General features: G+C 39.3%; 1 protein-coding gene across 1 annotated transcript; it reads left to right on the top strand.

Moving 5' to 3' along the window:
* Positions 1-7,536: 7,536 nt before the first annotated feature.
* Positions 7,537-25,161, top strand: LOC142345139 (glycoprotein-N-acetylgalactosamine 3-beta-galactosyltransferase 1-like). Its single transcript, XM_075397226.1, has 3 exons — positions 7,537-7,662; positions 8,457-8,949; positions 24,809-25,161. Exons 2-3 carry the CDS (start codon positions 8,574-8,576, stop codon positions 25,159-25,161), a joined length of 729 nt encoding a protein of 242 aa, XP_075253341.1. The 5' UTR covers positions 7,537-7,662; positions 8,457-8,573.
* Positions 25,162-27,148: the final 1,987 nt, after the last annotated feature.

Raw genomic sequence — 27,148 nt, 5'->3', positions numbered from 1 at the left:
AAATTTGGTACAAGCCACTACTCGGATAGGAAGTCAGCAAGAACAGAAATAGAGCCAAAAATCCTTTAATTTGCCATTGATTAATTTTGGGGTTTCTGACATTTTCGGACTATTTGACATTTTCGGCTAGTTTTGACGTTTTCCAGACTTAATTCGGTATGCCTTTTCGGCTAGTTTTGACGTTTTTTCGGCTAGTTTTGACGTTTTCCAGACTTAATTCGGTATGCTTGGATTCAGACTTGCCAAGAGTTGACTAAGACATTGTTTTAGACTTGCAAAACTTGGCCAAGAATTGGACTTTAACCAGCAAGTCTTGGACATGACGTGCACAAAAATGACATTTGTAAAAAGTGACAAGCATGATCATAGATAGTTCTCAATCAGTATTGAAATTGGACTTATTGCAAATAGACTTGCCCGGTAGTGAAATTCACTCGTCGTTAATTACCGGATATTTTATATGACCACTAGGGTTGGGGAATGAGGTTGTCGGGGGGACACCCCACAGTCATACAAAACATTTGTTACAAGAAATAATTTTGATCGTTAGATCACAAAAACCAATTGCCGTGTCGAAATTACCTCACTGATTACCCCCAAGCTGAGTAAGGGGGTAATTGTCTATCTGAGGTGTAACGATGTAAGATTTGGGGTAATAAATGGGGGGCAGTTTGGGGTAATGGAGGAATTTATTAGATATCCCCCCCCCCAAATCAAACCCCCCCAAAAAGATGCAAGATTAGATGAGGGTATTTTTAGGGAGGATAAAGCGATATATGAGTGGTCATAGGGATTAAACTCATATAGATGGACTGAAAAGAATTGGGCAAGCTTTGATGGTTTAGAAACAGTTAGGACAAGTTGAGGTTAAAGAGGTTGCGAGTTCAAGACAGTCAGTCTTCGAGTATTGGGGGTTAAAACAATGTAGGATTAGGGCTTGCAAGGGGATAATTACCCCCTCTCTTGCACCATTTTACTCCCCAAAGTTAGCCCCCATTAACCACATTTGCATTGAATTACCCCACCCCCATTTATCCTAACACGATGTAAGATTTTGGAGGGGAATTGGCTAAAAAAGTACCCCGATTACCCTCATATTCTGGCATTTTTTTGGGATAAAAACTTGATACCGGCCCACCAGAACTTTGTCTCAAATTGGATTGTATCCTGTATGTTAGAATATCGATCAAACTATAGTCTTAAATTTAGTGAGAATTAGAAAGAAAGTTCAACTTACCAGATTAGAAAGACAAAAGCAAATTGATTTTTATCAGAGAATTTATATAAATGAATTGTCAAGAAATTCGGTTCAAATTGGTGAATCTAGATAACTAATATTAGAGTGAGATTATTTGATGTAAAATCTTCCCAGCATGTATTGAGTGATTATGATACCACCGGAAATGTGAATGAATTCTTGGAAAAGTGTAAATGCATACCATCTATGGTATCCACAGCGACTGATTTCTGGAAAATTTGCAGAAGCAAACCCTTTGGGTAACCCTTGCGACCCCCACTGTAAATCATGGTGCTAAGATTAGTTTTGTATGTTGACTTTCTCGCACTGATAATGGGTATATACAGCTGATTTTTTGAGGCACTTTTCATCACCAAAATCAAATCAACATCTTGATCTAATAATCAGATCTCTCCTGTGAATCTCAAATTTCTACTGTAAAATATCATTCTTGTTATTGTCTCATTTTGAGAAATTAACTTTTCGACTTAGTTAAAAACGCTTTTTATTCCGCTTGCGAAAACCCATAACCCAACAGGTTATGGGCCAAGGAATTTTCTAAGTCGTAAAACTAATTTCTAAATTAAAACTAACTTGTTGTTGACAGTCATAATCCTTTTTCTGCTTAGTACCTTTTCTTTTCACAACTGTTTTGCCTGCTGAAACTACGATGGATCAACAGACAGTGAAGCTGCTGACCTACACAGGAAAGCAAAGGACTTTACAATCTGAAGCACAAGATTTGTAGCAATGATGCAGACGAAGGGACTCTACAAATAACTACTTGCGACAGAGGAGCAACCAAATGAAGCTGCACCACTAGGCAATGGGGTGAGCAATGATGAAAAAAAGAACCACAAGGTGATGAAGCATGCATATGAAAATTAAGTTGCAGAAATCAAGGAGAAACGGAACAATATGTGGTGCCATCTGGCACTGACTCTAGATGCAACAACCTGCATGCTGATGAGACATGACTGTGTTGGAGATAACGGCATCAGAGATGGAGCAAAGGCTTGGAAGCTTTTGCAAGAGAGATTTCAGAGTGTGGAGACGCCGACAGGGGTCACTTTGGTGGCACAGCTTGCTCGACTTCAGCTCGAGGATGCTGAGGATTCGGTTAGTTTCTTCATCAGAGGACAGGAGTTGCTCACAAGCCTACAAAAAGCAGGAGAAGCAGTCTCAGAGACCCTCTTCAACGCCTTGGTCCTCAATGGTCTTCCAATGAGGTATGAAAGTTTTGTTATACAGGAAAGCTTTAACCCGGCAGCGAACTTCACAGAGTTGAGGAAAAGGCTGCAAAACTTCCATGAGAGCACAGCAAAGAGGCGCAAGGGACAAAGTGGTTCAATGGCACCGGCACTTCAAGAAGGGACCCAAGAAAAGAAACTGCTTTGTGTGTGGGATCCCCGGACACATTGCCAAAGACTGCAGGATGAAGGAGACAGCAAAATGCAGCATGTGTGGTGAGAAAGGTCACTTAGACAGGGCATGCAGGAGACAAAGAGATGGAGGCAAAGGTGAGTCAGTGGCAATGGGTTCAACATTGGCTTCACCAGACGAGGAGTCCTGGGCAGCTCTTACCCAGTGGAAGACAGCAGGCATGCTAGTGGACAGTGGTTGTACAGATCAAATAGTGACGAACATCGATGCGTTCCTGGACTTTGTGCCCAATCGATCAGTGGTCAGAAATCTCAACGGAGAGGTTTCCAGAGTGGTGGGCAGAGGCTGTGTGAAGATCAGCATACGCTCAAACAAAGGGGAATTCCAATGCGAACTCAGGGCAAAAATTTTTTGTGAGTGCCGGACTATTCTTCAAACCTCTTAACAGTCTCAAGATGCACGGAGTGAGGACATGGCTTCACTCTCGAGAAAAAAAATAGCTGTATGATACTCCAGAAGGGAACTGGGGTAAAACTAACACAAAGAAAATAATTTGTTTTACTTATCCTGCAGCGTTCTAAAATTCAAGATGCGTTCCAACAGCTTGGAACTTGACAGTGCAAGGAAGTGGCATTGGGTCATTTGAATCAAGCGGATGTGGTCAGGAATGTACCCGAGACAGGGGGAACTCGATGATGTATGCAATGTATGCGCATTGGCCAAGATAACAAAGACTCCATTACCAAGAGTGGCAGAAACTCCAGCAGAAGAGAAGCTGGTGAGGGTGTTCACAGACCTGATGGGACCTTTAAAAGTAGAGTCAATGTCAGGGCTCCGGTTGTGCATTGTGTTTGCAGACCAGTACAGTACTAGAAATTTGTGTTTGTGGACATGCTTAGGGCACAGAGTGAAGCACTGGCCAGCCTGAAGAAGTTTGTTCTCAGCGTGGGGACGCCCAGGAAGCTGAGACAAGACAATGCTGTGGTCAAGTGGACAAATACAAAGCACGCTATGTGACGAAGGGCTTCACACAGGTTGAAGGACTGGATTACTTTGAGACTTTTGCGCCTACCGTTGGGTCAGAGACATTGAGGATGCATTGTTTAGATGTTTTGTTTAGATGCAAGCATTCTACAGGAGAAGATCAAACAAGAGACGCCATAACAGAATTGTTTAGCTGAGAGGTGCAACAGGACACTTCTGGAGATAGCAAGATGCTTGCTCATCGACTCGTGTCTTCCAAGATGATGTGGGGAGCAGCAATTCCCCATGCAACAAGGATGAAAAATTTGGTTGTGAGACGAAAAAAAATGCCCAGCAGAGCTGATTCGAGGTATAAAACCTAAGCTTTCAATTAGTAAACTATATATTTTGGGTTTCACAGTCTTCATGAGGAAGCGGGACAGAGATGTCAGTAAACTTGAACCCAAGGCACTGAAAAGAAAGTTTGTGGGTAACACTGAAGGAGACAACGGATACCTGGTGTACGTACCCAACACACGTAAGGTTGTGGCAGTTCGAGATCTGATCATCAAGGAGTCCGAAATGGGCTCAATCCCTGACAACACAGAGACGCTCGACCTACTAGATGGGGGGTCACAGCAACTGGGATCTGGCACCCAGATGATGGTCATCAAGAAGATGGCAATAAAGAGGAGCAGGGCACATCTACTGCAATAAAGGAGGAGTGGCATGACGCAGAGAGCGTGAACACTCGAAAAAACACTGGGACGAGATGCCTCAGATGTTGAGGAAGCAGCACTGGATGAAAAATCTACGTCAACAAGAGGGAGTCTCACAGACTCGGAGTCACTGGAAGACAGTGAAACGGAGGACTTCTCACAGACAGTTGGCTTCTTTGAAGAGGCACTGGAGCAAGCGGACATGACAGAGCCCAGACGAAGGACACGAACAAGGAATTTTGCGCAATTTTTTGCAGAAGTCAGGACCCATCCTAATTTGACTGAGGGTGACTTTGTGGAACCCAGAACAGTCTACGAAGCCAAACAAGGTCACGATTGGGACCAGTGACACCCGACAATGAAGGACGAGGTCAAGGCACTCCAAAACAACGAGACTTGGAACCTAGTGAGACCACCCACGGGCAGGGACGCCATACCGTGAAAATGGGTCTACAAAGTGGAATTTGGACCCAGTGGTCAAGTGGAGAAATACAAAGCACGCTATGTGGCGAAAAGCTTCAAACAGTTGGAAGGAGTGGATTACTTTAGGACTTTTGCGCCTACCGTTAAGCCAGAGACATTCAGGATTCCACTTCAACTATCAGCGATACAGGTCCATGTTATGCACCAGTTTGATGTCAAGACGGCTTTCCTGCACTGACCAATAGAGGGAGAAGTGTATCTGGATCAGCCACAGAAGTTTGTAAAACAAGGATCAGATGGAGAGAAGTTAGTATGTCGACTGAATAAATCAACTTATGGTTTGAAACAGGCAGCTAACAACAGGTATAAGGAACTGGCAAATTTCTTACTGAGACAGGGGTTCACCAGAAGCAGGAATGACCATTGTTTGTTCGCAAGAACAGAGACAGAGTGTCACACCTTCATCTTGGTCTGGGTTGACGATATCATAGTGGCACCAAGAAGCATGAAAGTGATCTCCGATGTCAAAAAGGCACTCGAAGCAACATTTGACATGGAAGACAGAGCCAGATTACACTGGTTTCTGGGTCTAAGAATCAGATGAGAAGAGGGCAAATCACAGTCGACCAAGAACGCTACATAGAAACAACGCTTGAGTGGTTTCAAATAAATCAATGCAAACCCTCAAGAACTCCAGCTGAACTGAATTTGAAACTTCAGACAGCACAGAACGGAGACGAAGAAGTGGATCAGAGGATCTACAGAAGCTTGGTTGGATCACTTCTGTATCTGGCCAAACAGACGAGGCCATACATCATGTTTACAGTCAACATTCTGTCCAGACTTATGAATGCACCTACCAATCAACACTGGATGTGCGGAAAAAGACTTCTGCGATATCTTCAAGGTTCAAAAGGTTTAAAACTTCCTTACACTAGTTATGAACTAGAAAGAAGCTAGTTATGAATTAGTGGGGGAAAGTGATGCTCACTGGTCTGGTGACGTGAACGACAGAAAATCAACGACGGGCTACAACTTCAAGCTCAACGGGCGTGGCGCAGCACTCAGCTGGGGTGTCAAGAATCAGGTCACAGTTGCTCTTTCTTCATCAGAAGCAGAATATCAGGGCACGGCAGCAGCAGTTCAAGAGAAATTGTATCTGAAACAACTTCGGGAGGACATCGGCATCCAACCGAAACATCCAATATCAATTGGAGAGGACATCCAGGGTAGTATTAAGTTGTGCGAAGACCCAGTCATGCAAAAGAGGAGCAAACACATTGAGATGAAATTTCACTTCATTCGGGACAAGACGGAAGATGGGACCATTTCAATTCATTACGTTCCTACTGAGAAATTGGCAGACCACATCTTCACGAAATTTTCACGCGCATCGAAGGTGGAAACATTCAGAACTGCTTTGATGGGAACAGACTCTACGCAATCAGCTCAAGTCTGAGTGGGGGTGTTAGAATATCGATCAAACTACAATCTTAAACTTAGTGAGAAATAGAAAGAAAGTTTAACTTACCAGATTAAAAAGACAAAAGCAAATTGACTTTGATCAGAGAATTTATATAAATGAATCGTCAAGAAATTGTGCTTAGAATCAATACTCGGTTCAAATTGGGGAATCTAGATAACTAATATTAGAGTGAGATTATTTGATGTAAAATCGTCCCAACATGTATTGAATGGTTGATACCACCGGAAATGTGAACGAATTCTTCGAAAAGTGTAAATGCATACTATCTATGGTATCCCCTGCGACTGATTTCTGGGAAATTTTCAGAAAGGTAATTTTTCAGAAGGGTGATTTCTGGGAATTTCCTTTGGGTAACCCTTGCGACCCCCACTCTAAATCATGGTGCTAAGATTAGTTTTGTATTTTGACTTTCTCGCACTGATAATGGTTATACAGCTGATTTTTTGAGCCTCTTGACATCCCCAAAATCAAATCACCATCTTGATCTAATAATCAGATCTGTCCTGTATCTTTATAAATTCTACTGTAAAATATCTTTCTTGTTATTCTCTCCTTTTGAGAAATTAATTTTTCTACTTAGTCAAAAACGCTTTTTATTCCGCTTGCGAAAACCCATAACCCAACACGTGATCAGAGCAAACACTGCTCTCATGCTATCAAAGACGAGTCTTAAGATTCTAGGTACATAAGTACTTAAATTTTTAAGGCTATGAGTGAATTTTTTTCTCAGGGTAGTCTGTTTTTGTCAGACGAGCTTTAAACAAAACGTAATGTGTGTTACTAGAATATATTTTTGAAACTGTTTTCCCATTGGAGTGTAACCCTTTACAACTTTTTCCATTTGTCTGGAGCCTCGGGTAATAAGCATGTCGGAAGAATTTCAAGTCCGTTAGACGCAAAAATTTCAAGTCAGAAAAACCAGAATTTAGGAGCTTTGACTGTCAAGTTCCTGAAATACATGAGCGATAAGAAAAACTAGTTGGTGTCTAGCCAATTCACCACTAAACAGAACATTTATCTCTTAGTATTGAATTGGCCTACGATAATTTGTTGACTTTCGAATCAGAATGTAATTGATTTTCAATCATTGGAGAAATATGCAATCATTGGAGAAATGTAGATATATGCCGTTTTGTTAAAGCACTTATGACTATGAACCTTGTGTACAGGTTGTCTAATTGATTCTATGTATATATAATATCAAGTCTAAAATTAATGTTCCAATTTAAATTCTCTGCCTTGAGCTTTTGATGACCGATGAAATGGTACCCAGGGTTCTTTCGTAACGGTTTCACGTAGCCTCTGGCCTTGTTTAAGACAACTAACAAAACGATTCGTCAGAAGGCAGTACGTTATTATATACACGTTAAGTCCAGTATATTAAAAAGACTGTTTGCAGCAGCAGTGATTCAAACGTTTTTTTTCAGTAGTACACTGAAATTCAAAACTAAGTTAGCAGACCCTAGTTTTACCTAAATTTGCCGAGTAAAATTTAAAATTTTAACACAATGTTACTCCATTTTGCCATCAATTTTCAGAAATTGATATTACACCATCGATTCTCTGGGAGTATGAAATTCAGATATAACGTAACAGTAACTTAACCAAATACCCCCTATGAAAAGCCGACAAACTTATTACAAGGCTCGTTGTCAAAAGAAAGCTGTCTCAAAATTTGATACATTTTCAGGTTTGTTCAGCTATGATTAAGTTTGCATTTGCAGTAAACATGAAAAAGAAAACATGTGAATAAAATGTGAATTCGTGACAACTTTCCTTTTCTTATGTAATTTTCATAATTAGGGAAGACCACTAGCCAATAATGAAAAAATTTGTTATAGATATTTGGGGTCTTTCATATTATAGCCCACCGCCAACCCCCCCCCCCCCCCCCCCCAGCTTAGTGGCCAGATAACCTATAGCCCCCCCCAATCATGGTAATTATACCATAATGGGGGGCTATAATTTCATGGGGAGGGGGCTATAATGGGAAAGACCCGATATTTGGGATCTATTTTGTTTTTTTATGACACCCAGTTGTAAATTATATGTTGTTATATAGCACGTTACTATGTAAAAAAAATAGAACGTGCGCCTTGGGGTCATAAAAGATACATGCTCACTAAGCGGGGGGGGGAATAGAATAGAACCGATATTTGGTAATAAGATTGAGTAATACTGCGTAAAAATTGAATTTTAACCTCTTAAAACTAGGGGGTGCTAACTTACTTTTGACGTTCCGTAGTACATCCATCTGGGACTCATTGATCCGAATTGTCTGCCAGGTGAAGAAAACAGACAAATTTTTGCCGATAAAAGTTGATACTTTAAAGGAGTCTAAAATCCAAAAAGCGAATTTTTAATGCCTCACAATGATCTGGAGAGAACGCGAAGCAAGCCAGTGATGTACGGGCTATGCTTTGTCATTGCGGTGTTGTTCCTTACGACAAGATACAGAACCAGAGAGGATTTGTCATCATGGACAAAAATAAGGGATCTTTTCCGGTGGGGTTACGGGGTGGGGTTACTATCCATTGCACCGGGGAGGGGTAGTTACAAGCGGAATGAATCCAATATTAGCATTTTGTGTTACGTCACTACCTCCCCTAAGTACCTGGAAGAAAGGGCTAGCTATGTGAAGAGTACGTGGAGCTCTCAGTGCAATAAAACCCTCTTCATAAGCGATGATGGAATTTTTTCAGTTTATGACCTCTTGCAATTAAATTGGGTCTCAAAGGGTCTTTTCCACAATCATGTTGAAAAATAATTTGCTGCGATTAGTTACTTACAATGAAGGTAACCCGCTCCTACCATTTTGAGCATAATTACCCGGGTTGAGGTGCCAGATGGAAGTTATACCTCTGATCAGACCCAAGTCGAACGCACACGCTGTTTTTCCAGACCAAAATTACAGGGTCTGGGATTTGGTTCGAGCGCACAATATTTGGTTCAAGCATGATCAGAGGTCACTTTTGTCTGGGGATGGTCTGATTACCCGGGCCGAGGATTTTGCCCAAAAATAACAGGGAAAAGAGTGTAAAGAGAGTGAAATAATATTTTTACACAGTTAGTGCCCTTTTCGTGGTTCTTTTCCTCACCAAAAACTTTGACAGAACTCGTTTTTTGTCAAACATGTTTTGGATGATCTTAATTTAGGCGATCAAAAAAAGATAAATTTCAATTAAGTGGACCAAAAAAGTGTAATTGTATTGCATTTCTAAGAGAGTAAAATTTCTCTAAAATTGTACTGTATTTCTAAGAGTGTAATTTCTCTAAAATTTTTGTGCATTTCTAAGAGTTTAATTTCTTTACAATTATAGTGTATTTCGTAGAGTGTAATTCCTTTAAAATTACACTCTTCCATTCTTTTCCCTACTAAAAATTCGACAAAAAAGTGTAAAAGAGTGGAGTAAAGAAAGTAAAAATTAGAGTTAGGAGCGTAAAGAGTAAAAACGTGCAATTTCCTCAAAATTATACTCTTACACTCTTTTCCCCGCTATTTAAGAGTGGAAACTGTTTTACATCCCTATTCTCGCTTAATAAAGGTGGAATAAGGGTGGACACCTGGGTCCGGGTAGAGCTCACTTCTGAATGGCTATGGTCTGATCAGAGGCGGATTCAGGCGCACATTAGTCTGATCAGAGAAATTTTTGAGCGCAATTGGGTCTGATCAGAGACCATTTCGAGCTCATTTTTTGTTCATTTTTTTTGTATTTTTTACAGAGAGATGTTGGCTCTGCCAAGAGGCAACCAGAATCAGCTTTCTGATCAGAGACACATCTAGTGCGATGACTCCGATCAGAACCAAGGTGTCGAGCTGATAGAAAATGCCGGTCACCTTTAGAGTAATTTTGGATTAAATTTAGACCACGACGTTTCTTATATAGAGCGGTCTAACTTCAACCATTGACTCAGAAATACGAACTACTGGTATACGAAAGAATTTTTTTCTCAAAAGTTGGTTCTTTTTTTCATTAGCAAAACTTAGTGTTTCCTTGATGAATTCAATATTGCAATCATCACTTTTTATGAAATGAAAATAAAATAGCAAATATTGAAGATATTCTTTCATTGTGGAAACCATTCGCGGATCAGACTAAATTGAGCGCAATTGAATCTGATCAGAGGCTATTTTGAGCGCACAATAGTCTGATCAGGACTGACTTCCGAGCGCATGATAGTCTGGTAATTTTCAGCGCACAATCGTCTGAGCTTAGTGGTCTGGGTTTGGTCTGGGCCATTGTCACACAATGGTCTTGACAATGGTCTGATTTCGGTTTTGATCAGATGTCGTTTGCGTCTGGCAAGGTCTGATTAGAGACAACTTTGAGCACACTACGAGCGCACTTCAGTCTGATCAGAGAGCACTTTTGTCTGCAATATTCTGATCATAGGTTACTTTCGTCTGGCACGGTCTGATCAGAGTTCACTTCCGGTTCGTATCTCAACCTGGGTTTTGCCCGAATTTTATTAGCAATTATATAGGCTAATTTTAGTGAATTCCTTGATTTGGTGAACAGTTGTATGGTTGTTTACAAAAACTGCTAATTGCTCTTCTGGTTCACAATTGGCATCAAGAAAGACTGTTCTGGAAAAATCAAACTATCACGTTTTTCGCTTATGTCTTTTGATTGTATATACGGTACACATTACCCTCGAATAAAGTACGAATAAACTTGGTAGCAGTATCAGTAGTTAGTTGTATCTCTTTATTACCCGACTTGCTCATCATCGAAAATTATTATTTGTCATACTATATAATATTTGATTCTTACTAATCAAATTAGGTCATACATGACTTGTATGAACGTTTGGTGGTGGCAATGGATTCCTAGAAATACAGGTTGTCGTAGAATGTAATCGGAGGACATATTGAATTATTATGTCGCATTTGCAACCCACATACGATTTTTTGTGTGCGCTAAAAAATAACTTTGCATTTTGAGTTTTTTCACGAATCGAATTTCAGGTCAAACACACTTTTTAAAAATTTTTACTCGAAGCAGCATGTATAAGTTTTAACTGGCTTCCTAGAGTAACGGAACTTGCTCGCAAGTTATCTATTTGGTTTTACAATTTTATTTAGTGCCCAACTTTGCAGCCTTATTGTTGTAAATTGTAATGATGTCAAAATCACAGTTAAATGAATAGAGAATATAATTAGCACGGCAGATATATTAGAAAGGAAAACCTAGTATCCTCTGCTGGAGAGTGAACATTGAAGTTCTCCTTTTCGAAGTAGCAAAGTTCTCATTTTTTTCTTCCTTGAATACTTGAAAAGAATAGTTTATCAAGTTTTAGTCATTTTGAGGAAATGGACGGATCTAGTCTCTATAGAGAAGTTTTGAAAAGAGTGAGCCTCATATAGGCTGATTTTTAAAATAAACCAATTAGACAGACTTTTATTTGAGGCTAGAACTACAACAGATGAATCAAGGCAAGACGAACGCAATTTTAGCGAAGATCGGTATAAAATAAAACGATTCAGAAAACAAGTATCAACAGTCATTTACTCAGGGGCCTTTGTTGTTTCAATTGATCCAAGACCATAACAAGCAGAGTTTTTTAGCAATCAGTTTGAAATTTCCAGTAGTCTAAATAAAGCAATTGAAAGAATTGAAGAACAATACCGGCTTTTTATTCAACTGGAGAACCTTGCCTCTAGAAATTAACTAAGGCACATTAGTAGAGTTGAAGCAAAAGATAAAAACTTCAACAACAACGCAATGAAGTTGAGCAAAGTTTCGCGAATAACTAGCCAGGCGACTGGACAACCAGGAAAATTAATACGAGTGATTACATATTCAAACAACAATGTCATTGCAGCTAAAGCATGGCGCTGCATCTCAAAATTACCACATGTAAATTTATTTGGCCAGCACTTAGTAAAGACCGAACAGTTCAAAAAACCGCCAAGTGTTAAGCTGTGGGGATGCTAAAGCGACAGTCTATAGTGGCTGTCCGATCTATTTGCACCAATTAGCTCAGGCTTCAAAAAAAATGAGAACAAAATTTTAGTTGTAGCTACCATAATAAACTCCAAGTAAGAAAAAAGAGCAGCCTTCATCAACTGAAACGTAGCTGTTTTAGTAGCTAAAATTTTGAGCAAAATAGGAAGAATTCTCAATGATATGTTCTACAGTAACGTAAAAAACATTTTATCTAACAAGGCCTCACACATATTCAATGAAAGAGTTGATGAAAACAAGATACACGGTAGCGTTAAAGTGCAAATGCAGCGCCTGCTAATCCAATGCCGCCAAACAACATGCAGTCAAATCTCTACTAAAATGGACCAACTCAAAGTTTTGCAATGGAACTCTGCAGAATGAGCCGTAGTGAGATAAGATCTCCCTGTAATAATGTCTTCATCAATTTCCGTGCAAGCTTGACACTCGCTTGCTTTAGCTAGTATATCAAATTGTTTAAATTGCCAACAGAAGTTCTGTGCACTGGATAGATTCGCAAAGCTGCTTGGATTGGTTGAATGAATAATGCATTCAGTACAGTTTCTTCTATAAATTTAAGGATAGCTGTTCTCTCATCTTTGCCTTGGCATCCTTTTTCAAGTATAAATCTCTCCAGAAAAGAGTGTAAATACGAGCTGATTTCCTCTAGTTGCACCTCGTCTTTTTGGTATCACAAAATCTCTAACCTCTTTGAGGACAACAATTTTGTCTGACAATACTGCCAACAGACTCTTACTGAACATCCGAGAAATATCTCGACCAGTTTGACGTATCAGATTCAACATGGGTCTAGAATGTACAATCGACTTTGGAGGATTGAAACGCGAAATCTGGCAAAATGTGAGTGCCCGTTGTTTCTGGTTACCTATAATTGAAATTTATTTTTTCCGCTCCTAATTGAAGAATTTTAGCAAGATTGCGCGATTTTAATGAATTGGGCACTTATGGGGTCAGGCTGTTCACATTGTTCATTTTAGTTGATTTCCGAAATTTGGAGCCGATTGCACAGCTCTTAACAAAGAAATAACGGCTAAATTGAGGCGGATTACGTGATGCTTAAAAAAATTCTGAAATGAAATTCGAATTTCCAATTCGATTCCAGTATTTGAATTTAAATGTGAGCCTATAGCTTAATGGGTTGATAGCGGTTAAAATATAATAACAAAATTATGTGTTGCATATAACTTTTTAAAATTTAATAAATTAATACTTGTTTTAGCTGGAGATTGCGATACAAAAGCTTTTGATTTTTTAACAACTGGTATCTTCTTTTTCAGGTGTCGTTTGTAGTTAGGTATTTTTTGCTCTAAAGTTACCTTAGAAGGCCTTCTTTGGGCAAATCCAGTCAATTCTATATTGAGTTTTTCCTTCGTTCCAACATTTACACTAACAAAGGTTTGGGAAAATCACCTCGGCTTTGGGTGGTACTTTTTTATGCTAGTTGTTCAGCTGATATTCCACAAAACACCTCTTGGCCCAAAAATCTCATGAAGTCCTTCTGGGATTTGTTTTTGTGGCCTATTGGCAGTAAATTTACTTGACAGCTGGACATGATCACTTCTTTTTTGGTCTTGGTACGGAACTCGGCGCATCCTCAGACTGCTTCTCTGTCTCACGGTTGGTTGCGCTGCAAATGACCCAGTTCGTCTCCTTGCTGCTGCAATTCACTGTATCTCCAGACCGAGTTTTGTGAGATAAAATCGCCCTGCAAAATTGTCTTCATCGATTTCCGTGCAAGCTTGACACTCGCTTGCTTTAGCCAGTTCAGCAAAATGGATAAACTGCCAACAGCCATTCTTTGCACTGGATAGATTCACAGAGCTGCTTGAATGGGTTGAATAAATAATGGATCTCCCTCATAACACTTTCTTCTACAACTTCAAGAATAGCTATTCTCTCATCTTTGCATAGGCATCCTTTTTCAAGTACAAACCTCTCCACAAGGAGTGTATGTACGAGCTCATCTTCTCCAGTCGCACCTCGTCTTTTTTGTGGCACACAATCTCTAATCTCATTGAGGACAGCAATTTTGCTTGACAATATTGCCAACATATTCTTACTGAAGATCCCTGCAATATCTCAACCAGTTTGACGTATCAGATTCAACATGGGTCTGGAATGTACTCTCGACTTTGGTGGATTGAAACGCGAAATCTGGGAAAATGTGAGTGCCTGTTGATTCTGGTTGCCTATAATTGAAAATTGTTTTTTCCGCTCCTAATTGAAGAATTTTAGCGATATTGCGCGATTTTAATGAATTGGGCACTTATGGGGTCAGGCTGTTCACATTGTTCATATTATTTGATTTCCGAATTTTGCAGCCGATTTTACAGCCCGTAAAAAAGAAATTACGGCTAAATTGAGGCGGATTATGTGATGCTTAAATAATATACTGAAATGAAGTTCAAATTTACAATTTGATTCCAGTATTTGAATTTAAATTTCAGCCTATTGCTTAATAGGCTGATAGCGGTGAAACTATAATATCAAAATTATTTGTTGCATATAACTTTTTAAAATTTAATAAATTAATACTTGTTGTAGCAGGAGATTGCGATACAAATGCTTTTGATTATTTAACAACTGGTATCTTCTTTTTTAGATCCCGTTTTTAGTTAGCCATTTTTTGCTCTAACGTTACTTTAGAAGGTCTTCTTTGGGAAAATACGGTCAATTCTATATTGCGTTTTTCCTTCGTTCCAAGCTTTACACTATCAGAGATTTGGGACCATCGCCTCGGCTTTGTGTGGTATTTTTTTGATGTTGGTCGTTCAGGTGATAGTCCACCAAATACATCTTGGCCCACAAATCTCATAAGGTCCGTCTGAGTTTCGTTTTTTGCCTTATTGGCCGTTAAATTACTTGAGAGATGGACATGATCACTTCTTTTTGGTCTGGGTACGGAACTCGCCGCATTCTCAGACTGCTCCTCTGTCTCACGGTTAGTTGCCCCGCAAATAACCCACTGCGTCTCCTTGCTGCTGCAATTCACTGTATCTCCAGACCGAGTTTTGTGAGATAAAATCGCCCTGCAAAATTGTCTTCATCGATTTCCGTGCAAGTTGACACTCGCTTCTTTAGCCAGTTCATCAAAATGGATAAATTGCCAACAGCCATTCTTTGCACTGGATAGATTCGCAGAGCAACTTGAATGGGTTAAATGAATAATGGAATTCCCTCAGTACACTTTCTTCTATAATTTAACCATAGCTATTCTCTCATCTTTGCATAGGCATCCTTTTTCAAGTATACTCCACAAGAAGTGTATGTACGAGCTCATCTCCTCCAGTCGCACCTCGTCTTTTTGGAATCACACAATCTCTAACCTCATTGAGGACAGCAGTTTTGCTTGACAATTTTGCCAACAGACTCTTACCGAAGATCCCTGCAATATCTCGACCAGTTTGACGTATCAGATTCAACATGGGTCTGGAATGTACTCTCAATTTTGTTGGAATGAAACGCGAAATCTGGCAAAATGTGAGTGCCCGTTGTTTGCTGGTTACTTATAATTGAAAATTATTTTTTCCGCTCCTAATTGAAGAATTTTAGCGAGATTGCGCGATTTTAATGAATTGGGCACTTATGGGGTCAGGCTGTTCACATTGTTCATTTTAGTTGATTTCCGAAATTTGGAGCCGATTGCACAGCTCTTAACAAAGAAATAACGGCTAAATTGAGGCGGATTATGTGATGCTTGAAAAAATTCTGAAATGAAGTTCTATTTGCAATTCGATTCCAGTATTTGAATTTAAATGTGAGCCTATAGCTTAATGGGTTGATAGCGGTGAAAATATAATAACAAAATTATGTGTTGCATATAACTTTTTAAAATTTAATAAATTAATACTTGTTGTAGCTGGAGATTGCGATACAAAAGCTTTTGATTTTTTAACAACTGGTATCTTCTTTTTCAGGTGTCGTTTGTAGTTAGGTATTTTTTGCTCTAAAGTTACCTTAGAAGGTCTTCTTTGGGCAAATCCAGTCAATTCTATATTGAGTTTTTCCTTCGTTCCAACATTTACACTAACAAAGGTTTGGGAAAATCACCTCGGCTTTGGGAGGTACTTTTTTATGCTGGTTGTTCAGCTGATATCCCCCAAAATACCTCTTGGCCCACAAATCTCATAAAGTCCCTCTATGTTTCGTTTTTGTGGCTTATTGTCTGTAAATTTACTTGACAGCTGGACATGATCACTTCTTTTTTTGGTCTTGGTACGGAACTCGGCGCATCCTCAGACTGCTTCTCTGTCTCAAGGTTAGTCGCGCCTGAAATTACCCACTACGTCTCATTGCTGCTGCAAATCACTGCATCTGCAGACCGAGCTATTGTGAGATAAAATCTCCCTGCAATATTGTCTTCATCGATTTCCGTGCAAGTTGACACTTGCTTCTTTAGCCAGTTGATCAAAATGGATAAATTGCCAACAGCCCTTTTGTGCACTGGATAGATTCGCAAAGCTGCTTAGATGGGTTGAATGAATAATGAAAGTCCCTCAGTACAGTTTCTTCTATAACTTTAAGGATAGCTGTTCTCTCATCTTTGCATAGGCATCCTTTTTCAAGTACAATTCTCTCAACCAAAAGTGTATGAATAAGCTGCTCTCCTCTAGTCGCATCTCGTCTTTTTGGTATCACACAACCTCTAAACTCTTTGAGGACAGCCATTGTGCCTGTTAATGTGGCCAACAGAATTTTCCTGTAGATCCCTGCAATATCTTGACCAGTTTTTTGTCCTCCAATCCGTTTAGGTTGTTTATAGAGATGCTTGACCCGGTCGAGTTATTGTCTCTTGTTGTTGTGTTGTTGGTTGTGGTATCAGATTCAACAAAGGTCTGAAAAATTACTCTCGATTTTGCTGAATTAAAACGCGATATCTGCAAAAAGTGAAGTCGCATTGTTTGCTTGGTGTTTATAATTGAAGTTCAGTTTTCTCCGCTCTTAATGGAAGCTTTTTAGCCAGACTGCGCATTTTGATATTGAATTGGGCTTTTATGGGGACAAGCGTTTCATATTAGTTGATTTCCGACTTTTGCAGCGCGAATTCACTGCTAGTAACAAAGAAAATGGGACTAACTTGAGGCGAATTATTTGGTGCTGGATTAGTTTTTTGAAATAAAGTTTTTGAAATTTGCATTGCAATTGCAGTACTTGAATGTAAATTTGAGCCCATATCTTGAAGGTTTGATGGCTGTGATTGTATAATAACAAAACTCTGTGTTTAGAACAATCTTTTTAATGTTTATTAAACTAATTCTTTTTGTAGGTGGATATAGCAATGAAATATCCAATTTATCAATGCTTTTAAGTTCTGTTTTTTATCCGTTAAATTTCGGATAATTGATATCTTAAGATTTAAAATCCTTTTGAAGGATTGTCTAAATTTAAAGATTACGACTAATACGATTTGCACTCAACACAAGTAAAAAGCAGTTTGGCTTTCGCATATGGAATTCTTGAAATGTAATTCACAATTTCCGTTTTTGTAGGTTAGTCATCGGTCCAGCCACCTAGCTAATCAGTTATTAAACATTTCATTAGACTGTGTTCTTTTATTAAAAAAATGACGCCACATGCCTAGCTATAACTGTGAAATTTTTAGATATATGTTGTATTCGAAGAGACCAATTGATCAAACTTTTACCATTATTTCAAGCTTCTCAACAACATATTGCTCTTAACTAGGAATGAAAATTTGAGATTCATCTACTATTGGTTTTCAGCCACCTTTGTTGTTTTGTTCCAAATCTAGATGCATCGTATTTAACACTTTCTTCAAAGTTTTGATGAAACTGGCTGATTTAAGCGCTTTATCCGATTTTGTTTTCAATTTCACTGAATAGTTCTCATATTCTTCTGTCCAAACAAAATTCGTTTACTTTTTAACAAAGGACGTTGTGGATGGCCTATTTTTGCTATGTTTTGAAACAAAATTACTGATATATTGTACCGAGCCTAGGAATGGTTGAAGTATCTTATGCGTATTTGATTGTAGTATTGTTAAAATTGCAGCTCTTTTGGATGCAAGAGGAGAAGGCCATGGTTGAGAAAATTTGTGAACCAACCGTTTTTTTTGAGGTTCAGCGAAATGATATTTTGGGAAACCGATGGGAAAATTGACATCATCTAGTTGTTGAGAGCAATTGTTGACATATTTCATTTGTTTGTCTGTAGATCCGTTTGTAAAGATTATAATATCGTGAAAAAAAGAATCTGTTTTGGAGCACCCCATAAGAATAGGCCATCTCTTCGTGAATTTCTGCAGGCATGTCTTTTAAAAATGTAAATTCACGTTTTGAATCTTTATGTTTCCGTTGACTTCAGCAGATTATGTTAAAGTTACTAAACTTTGACGTACTTTTCTCTAGTTGTAATTGGCTAAAGGCATAAATTAGACCAATTGTTAAAAAAGAAGCATTTTTATCGTTTTTTTTTTGCTCCAGTAGGATGTGATATTCTATCAATTAGCGTTTCATTGTTTGGAGTTTGATTTTTTTAATGAATTGCTTTATATGATACTAAGGCTTGTTTGATTGAGTTGTCTTTTACTACAGTTATGACGATTGTTGACATGCAGATTATGGTAATCACAGTATTTTCTTGCTCTACAAATGCTAGGACTCCATCCAAAGTCTCCCAGTTGTTGTATTTCAAAGTTTTTCTGAGTCTACCAATAACTTTTGTCGGTTCGTTTGCAAATACTTTAAGTTCTCTCTCTTATAATTGAATCCAATCAGCTGCTGATGATGTATTGTCAAGGATTTTGCTGGCCAGACTTCGTCTATTATTGACCTTTCAAGCACTTCATGAATCCTTCATTGCTGTATTCAAATCTTTTTCGATTTCAATGAAGTTAATTTGTGGTTCTACTTTTGTTGCCGTAGCACTGCAGATTGCCACAACAAAGTAGTCTGAGTCAGTAATGTATATAGAGTCTTTTGTTTGGTTATTTGATTTACGGTAGCTGCTGTTACGTTCTCTTCATTGTCATCATTATTATTAATTTTTTGCTCGTCATCGATTTTGTTCACATTTGATCGTCTGGTTGAATTTTGGGGTTTCCTAAGTTTTTTTTTGGTTTTTCACACAGTTTTGCAGGTTGACTATTATTCCACAGTTATTGCATTTTATCCATGGGAAGGGTATTTTTGATTTTTATTGCATCTGTGGCCACAGTTGCTGCAGTGATTAGACAATCGGTAGTCTTTGAAGCCATTCGCGTTGTGATTGGCGTGTTGTCTATTTTGGAAGCTATTCGTGTTACGATTTCTGCATCCAGACTTTGTCAATAGATTCACTGTTTGGGTAATCTCATTCCAGTTTTGACTGAATTCTTTTTGCTTTTTTCCAATTTCAATCTGTATTGCTTCTTCATTTGATCTCTGTGGAGATATTGTCTACTGAAGAAATTCTTTTTGTGTTTCAAAACCTAAATTAATTGTGATGAAATTATCTCTCATTATGTACTCTTGTTCATCTCCCAGCCTGCAGTTTTCTGACTGCTCTTTTAGACGACAGTGGAAAGTTTCAACGCTGTCTCTTTTTTTTTTGCTCTAAGGAGAACAAGAACGTATCTGTTGTAAGCTATATTTCTGTTTCGTATGAATGACTCTTCAATGGATTTACGCAATGGTTTTGTAGTAGTCTTTTCGATCTCCAAATGTTGTTGTTTGCTAATAAAAATGCACCTTCTTTGTGCGCCGATTGAGAAAAACAACATTGAAACTGTTTTTGTATCTCCAATGCCCAAGGGTTTGTCCCGGCAGGGAATTTCAATTTCGTCAATCTTTTTCCATCGATTTTGTTAAGTGACCTTCAATTGGGTATAACGTGTCAATCTATCGAGCTCTGGATGCTGGTTGAGTGCTTCTAAAGGTTCCTCGTAGACTATTTCATCAGGTAAGACAACTGGCGTTGGTTGATTCTGAAGAAATTTACCCAAATTGATGATTTCTCTGGCAAGAAGATTGTAGATTCCGTAGTTCGATTGCGCAATTTATCATTTAGATTGGTATTCACAACAGTTGATTGTATTGGAAATTGGATTATTTTATCGAGTTGATATTACGGCGCAATTGACATTGCCTAATTCTAGTTAGGAGAACCCAATTAATTATTTTTATGTTTGCGACACTCGTGTTTACTAATTTAGTTAGTATATGACCTTGCTTATAATATGTAGTTAGTCTCTTTTAGTGTTATTTGACTGTCATTCTGAATTTCATTCTGCTCTTCGTAGTGATACATCGAGGCACAATTAGGCAGAATTTAGGCACAATTAGGGCCAATTTATGCATTCAATTTTTTTCTTGATTTCGATTAGATATATTCTAACTGTACTTGTTGTTGGTTACCTTGAGTCTTGTGCTACAAAAACTGGTTCTGGTTCATAATCTTAAAACTAAATATATAAGTTAAATCATACAAAATGATAACAAAATCGAGTCATTTTACTCTAGAAATTTTGCATTGCGAACAACGAAACAATTGAAGACTCTATTGTTACCGTAGACAATTCGATCTCTTCCCAAGCTTTGTAGCCGTATAAGTTTTACGCCTCACCTCCGGCGCTCTGGTGCTCTGTTTCAAAATTATATATAACAACCTATGAGCTGTAATGGGGTGGGGATGGCACAAACGTAGTGGGTTGGCGCAAACGAAAAAATTCGAAAAGCGAAAAAAGTGCCCGAGTCAAATTTTTCCGCTCAAAATGATGTAAGAGTGGGGCTGCAATGAGAGGATTTTTTAGGAAATTGTACTCAAAATTCTTACGTGTTTTCAGGGTTCATTAGGCTTCCAATAGAGGTAAAATGGTGTAAGAGTGATGGGTTAAAAACCATTTAACCCCCACTCTTACATGTTTCTGGTCTGTCAAGGGGAGTAAAACGATGTGAGAGTGCGGAGGTTATTTCTCCATTACCCCCATATTCTTATATCATGTTTTCCTCCTTGACAGACCAAAAAGATGCAAGAGTGGGGGGTTAACGTGTACTTTTACCCCCTCACTCTTACACAATTTTGCCAAATTGATGATTTCTCTAGCAAGAAGATTGTAGATTCCGTAGTTCGATTGCGCAATTTATCATTTAGATTCGTATTCACAACAGTTGATTGTATTGGAAATTGGATTATTTTATCGAGTGGATATTACGGCGCAATTGACATTGCCTAATTCTAGTTAGGAGAACCCAATTAATTATTTTTATGTTTGCGACACTCGTGTTTACTAATTTAGTTAGTATATGACCTTGCTTATAATATGTAGTTAGTCTCTTTTAGTGTTATTTGACTGTCATTCTGAATTTCGTTCTGCTCTTCGTAGTGATACATCGAGGCACAATTAGGCAGAATTTAGGCACAATTAGGGCCAATTTACGCATTCAATTTTTTTCTTGATTTCGATTAGATATATTCTAACTGTACTTGTTGTTGGTTACCTTGAGTCTTGTGCTACAAAAACTGGTTTTGGTTCATAATCTTAAAACTAAATATATAAGTTAAATCATACAAAATGATAACAAAATCGAGTCATTTTACTCTAGAAATTTTGCATTGCGAACAACGAAACAATTGAAGACTCTATTGTTACCTTAAACAATTCGATCTCTTCCCAAGCTTTGTAGCCGTATAAGTTTTACGCCTCACCTCCGGCGCTCTGGTGCTCTGTTTCAAAATTATATATAACAACCTATGAGCTGTAATGGGGTGGGGATGGCACAAACGTAGTGGGTTGGCGCAAACGAAAAAATTCGAAAAGCGAAAGAAGTGCCCGAGTCAAATTTTTCCGCTCAAAATGATGTAAGAGTGGGGCTGCAATGAGAGGATTTTTTAGGAAATTGTACTCAAAATTTTTACGTGTTTTCAGGGTTCATTAGGCTTCCAATAGAGGTAAAATGGTGTAAGAGTGATGGGTTAAAAACCATTTAACCCCCACTCTTACATGTTTTTGGTCTGTCAATGGGAGTAAAACGATGTGAGGGTGCGGAGGTTATTTCTCCACTACCCCCATATTCCTATATCATTTTTTCCTCCTTGACAGACCAAAAAGATGCAAGAGTGGGGGGTTAACGTGTACTTTTACCCCCTCACTCTTACACAATTTTGCCCGCATTGGACGCCTAATGCAGACCAAAAAAAAACGTAAGAGTTTTGAGCTGCATTTTCTTAAAAAATCCTCCTTCTGCAGCCCCGCTGTTACATCATTTTACCCCACTCTAAACAAATTATACACTCACTTCACACGATTTTACCCCTCTTGGCAGCTCAACTCTTACATCATTTTACCCCATCAACCATACATTGTTTTAGCCCCATACTTGAAGACTGCCAGTCTTAAACGCACCAGCTCTGTATCCTCAGTTGGTTCTCCTTAACCTCCAGACTATCAAAGCTTGTCCAAGTCTTGACGGTCTATCTATATGAATAATATTTGTTAGATTTTCCCCGTCCTTAACAAATTACCCCCCACTCTTAAATCATTTTACCCCCTCAGAAAGAATTATCCCCAAAATCTTTCATCATTTTACCCCCCTTATCGGCCCAGCTCTTAGCTTATTTTACCCCCTCTGAACAAATAACTCCCTACTCTTACATCACTCTTCCCCCTTGGCAGCTCAAATTTTACCTCATTTTACCTCCTCTGAAGAAACTACCCCTCACTCTTACACCATTTTACCCCAATTGGCAGCTGATCTATTAAATATTTTTACCCCTCTCAACAAATTATCCCTTCACTCTTACACCATTTTACTCCCCTTGGCAGCCCAGCTCTTACCTCATTTTACGCTCTGAACAGATACCCCCTCACTCTTACACCATTTTACCCCCCTTGGCAGCTCAAATCTTACCTCATTTTACCTCTTCTGAAAAATATCCCCAAACTCTTACACCATTTTACCTTATTTGGCAGCTAATCTCTTAATTCTTTTTTACCCCTCTGAAAAAATTATCCCCTCACTCTTATACCATTTTACCCCCCTTGGCAGCCCAGCTCTTACCTCATTTTACGCTCTGAACAGATACCCCCTCACTCTTACACCATTTTACCCCCCTTGGCAGCTCAAATCTTACCTCATTTTACCTCTTCTGAAAAATATCCCCAAACTCTTACACCATTTTACCTTATTTGGCAGCTAATCTCTTAATTCTTTTTTACCCCTCTGAAAAATTACTCCCTCACTCTTGAACTATTTTATCCTCTTTGTCAGCTCAACTCTTACCTCATTTTACCCTCTGAACAAACTCTCCCCTCAGTCTTACATCATTTTATCCCTTTGGCAGATCAATTCTTACATCTTTTTTTCCCTCTTAACAAATTAACCTCCACTCTTAACCCATTATCCCCCTCGTGACTAAACTCTTACCTCCTTTTAGCCCCTATGAACAAAAATACTCCCTCACTCTTACACCATTTTAACCCACTTAGCAGCCAAGCGTTGAACTCATTTTACCCCCTCTGAAAAAAATTTTCCTTCAATCTTACCCCATTTTATCAACCTTGGCAGCTCAATTTTTTACTTCATTGTACGCCAACTGAACAAATTACCCCCTCACTCTTACATCATTTTATCCCCTTTGGCAGCTTGACTCTTACATCATTTTGCCCCCTCTGAACAAAATACCGCCCCCCTCCAACTCATACAACACTTTACACCCTTGGCAGCCCAACTCTTACTTCGTTTTACCCTCTCCGAACAAATTACCCCCTCACTCTTACACCAATTTATCCCCCGTGGCAGCCCTGCTCTCACCCTACAAACTAACCCTAAATCTTAGACCATTTTAACCCCCTTGGCAGCTCACTTTTTAATTCATTGTACGCCCTCTGAACAAATTACCCCCTCACTCTTACACCATTTTACATTTTTTCTCCCATTGCAGCCCATTGCTTCCCACTCTAACGTGGCATGGTTGTCAGGGGGTAATTCCTTGAAAGGCCCCCATTGCAGCCCATTACAGCCCACTCTTACGTGGCAATTTTAGTCAGGAGAGGTAATCCCTCAAAAGCCTTCCATTGCAGCCCCTTGCAGCCCACTCTTACATGGCAATTTTAGTCAAGGGGGGTAATTCCTCAAAAGTCCTCCCCTTGCAGCCCATTGCAGCCCACTCTTACGTTGCAATTTTATTCAGGTGGGGGGGGGTATTTCCTCAAAAATCCTCCCATTGCAGCCCAACTCTTACATCATTTTAACCCCTCTGAACAAAATACCCCCACACTCTTAGATCAGTTTACCCCCCATAGGCAACTTACCCCACCACTCTTACACCAAAATGGGAGGATTTTAGGGAGGGCATTCGACCCGGGTGATATTTTATTTAAGAATATCACTATTCTCAGAAATAACAGTAAGAGTCAATGTACCTGGTAATTTGAGTGGAATTATATAGAATGAAAACGTTCTTTTACTTTTTGAAAAGTTTTTAATTTCTCTCTCTCTCTCTCTCTCTCTCTCTCTCCCTCCCTCGCTCCCTCTCTCTCTCTCTCACACACACACACACACACGCACACCGTTTAAAACTTTTAACCTAAAGAGTAATTAGCCTAAAAAGTAGAAATTATACCACCAAAAAAACTGGAACGGGAACACCATTCAATTCCGAGGTGGCATCTATACTGAAAAAATTCCAGAAAACTTGACTTTTCCGACAATCGAAGTAACGATTGCCAGTGGATATAACCAACTTTGGGCTAAGACAAGAAACACATTAGAGCTATTATACCAAAAGTATTTCAATGATTATGAATGGTTTCTGAAAGCGGATGACGACACATACGTAATAATGAACAACTTGAGGAGATTTCTGTTCACAAAGAATTCTTCCGAGATGTTCTTCTATGGCAAGGTTCTCCTAAATGCGAGAACCAAGAGAGGTTTTGCAAGTGGAGGAGCTGGATATGTTTTTAGCAAAGCTGTTCTGTCCAGACTGGTCAACGCTGGATTCAAGGAACGGATGCAAATCTTAGACCTGTTTTTCATCTAAAATTTTGATCAGTTAAAATATCAAGGCGGAAATTAATGGACACTCAAACCGGGTGCCACGATCCCGGGTTGACCACCCGGGTTGAATTTTTCCGCCCAAAATGATGTAAGAGTGGGCTGCAATGGGAGGATTTTTTAGGAAAATGCTACACTCGTACACCATTTTACCCCCATTGGAAGCCCAATGCAGCCCAAAAAAATGTAAGAGTTTTGAGCTGCTTTTTCCTAAAAAATGCTCCCATTGCAGCCCCACTCTTATATCATTTTACCCCCCTTGGCAGCCCAACTCTTACATCATTTTACCCTCCCTGGCAGCCCAACTCTTACATCAGTGGGTAATTCCTGAAAAGTCCTTCCATTGCAGCCCATTGCAGCCCACTCTTACATGGCAATTTCAGTCAGGGGGTAATTCCTGAAAAGTCCTCCAATTGCAGCCCACTCTTACATGGCAATTTCAGTCAGAGGGGTAATTCCTGAAAAGTCCTCCCATTGCAGCCCACTCTTACATGGCAATTTCAGTCAGGGGGGTAATTCCTGAAAAGTCCTCCCATTGCAGCCCACTCTTACATGGCAATTTCATTCAGGGGGGTAATTCCTGAAAAGTCCTCCCTTTGCAGCCCATTGCAGCCCACTCTTACAAGGCAATTTCAGTCAGGGGGTAATTCGTGAAAAGTCCTCCCATTGCAGCCCACTCTTACATGGCAATTTCAGTCAGGGGGGTAATTCCTGAAAAGTCCTCCCATTGCAGCCCACTCTTACATGGCAATTTCATTCAGGGGGGTATTTCCTGAAAAGTCCTCCCTTTGCAGCCCATTGCAGCCCACTCTTACATGGCAATTTCAGTCAGGGGTGTAATTCCTGAAAAGTCCTCCCATTGCAGCCCATTGCAGCCCACTCTTACATGGCAATTTCAGTCGGGGGGTAATTCCTGAAAAGTCATCCCATTGCAGCCCACTCTTACATGGCAATTTCATTCAGGGGGGCTAATTCCTGAAAATTCCTCCCATTGCAGCCCATTGCAGCCCACTCCTACATGGCAATTTCATTCAGGGGGGTAATTCCTGAAAAGTCCTCCCTTTGCAGCCCATTGCAGCCCACTCTTACGTGGCAATTTCAGTCAGGGGTGTAATTCCTGAAAAGTCCTCCCATTGCAGACCATTGCAGCCCACTCTTACATGGCAATTTCAGTCAGGGAGTAATTCCTGAAAAGTCCTCTCATTGCAGCCCACTCTTACATGGCAATTTCATTCAGGGGGTAATTCCTGAAAAGTACTCCCTTTGCAGCCCATTGCAGCCCACTCTTACGTGGCAATTTCAGTCAGGGGTGTAATTCCTCAAAAGTCCTCCCATTGCAGCCCAACTCCTACATCATTTTATCCCCTCTGAACAAATTTCCCCCACACTCTTACATCAATTCACCCCCCTTAGACAAATTACCCCCCCCCACTCTTACATCAAAATGTGAGGATTTTAGGGTTGGATATTCGACCCGGGCACCACAGACCGTTATTGAATACCATATCCAAGCATGCAAGGAGTCTATGGTAACTTGGATATATTAACTAGTTAATATATCCAAGTTACCATAATTTCCATATAGTACTTGGATATGGTTGTTAAGAACTGTTTATGGTGATCACCGAACTAGGCTTTTAAAATCGTTTTGCTTTGAGGTTGACAATTGAATATCAGACCATGATACACTATATATAAACTATAGCTTGCTTATCGCTGTTGACATTCTAGCCGCTTCTCAATTTGTAGCAAAAATTTAAATGCTTATTGATAAACATATTAAAGGTTCCGCTGTTTCTGAAAATTTTGTTTTCAGCCTTATGTTTGTTATCCAAGTCAAGTAATGCTAGTTACCCTTCTGGTTTCATTCAAGAAAATGAACACCTGAATTTAACCTGAAGCTGCAACCACCTGAAAAGAGTTTAGACAAATTTACTTGATCATTTTTAGAGCGTAGCTAATTTTTTTTGCAA

Source organism: Convolutriloba macropyga, chromosome 8 (assembly GCF_964194025.1).
Source record: "Convolutriloba macropyga chromosome 8, txConMacr16.3, whole genome shotgun sequence".
In the NCBI taxonomy this organism is placed as follows: Eukaryota; Metazoa; Xenacoelomorpha; order Acoela; family Convolutidae; genus Convolutriloba; species Convolutriloba macropyga.
This window is presented reverse-complemented; position numbering and strand designations above follow the sequence as displayed.

Bases quoted from the DNA above. Each gene is read 5' to 3' on its own strand.
- LOC142345139 (XM_075397226.1), top strand. From the start codon at position 8,574: ATGCCTCACAATGATCTGGAGAGAACGCGAAGCAAGCCAGTGATGTAC. The intron at 8,950-24,808 runs GTCTTTTCCACA...AAAAAATTCCAG, and splicing joins ATTAAATTGGGTCTCAAAGG to AAAACTTGACTTTTCCGACA.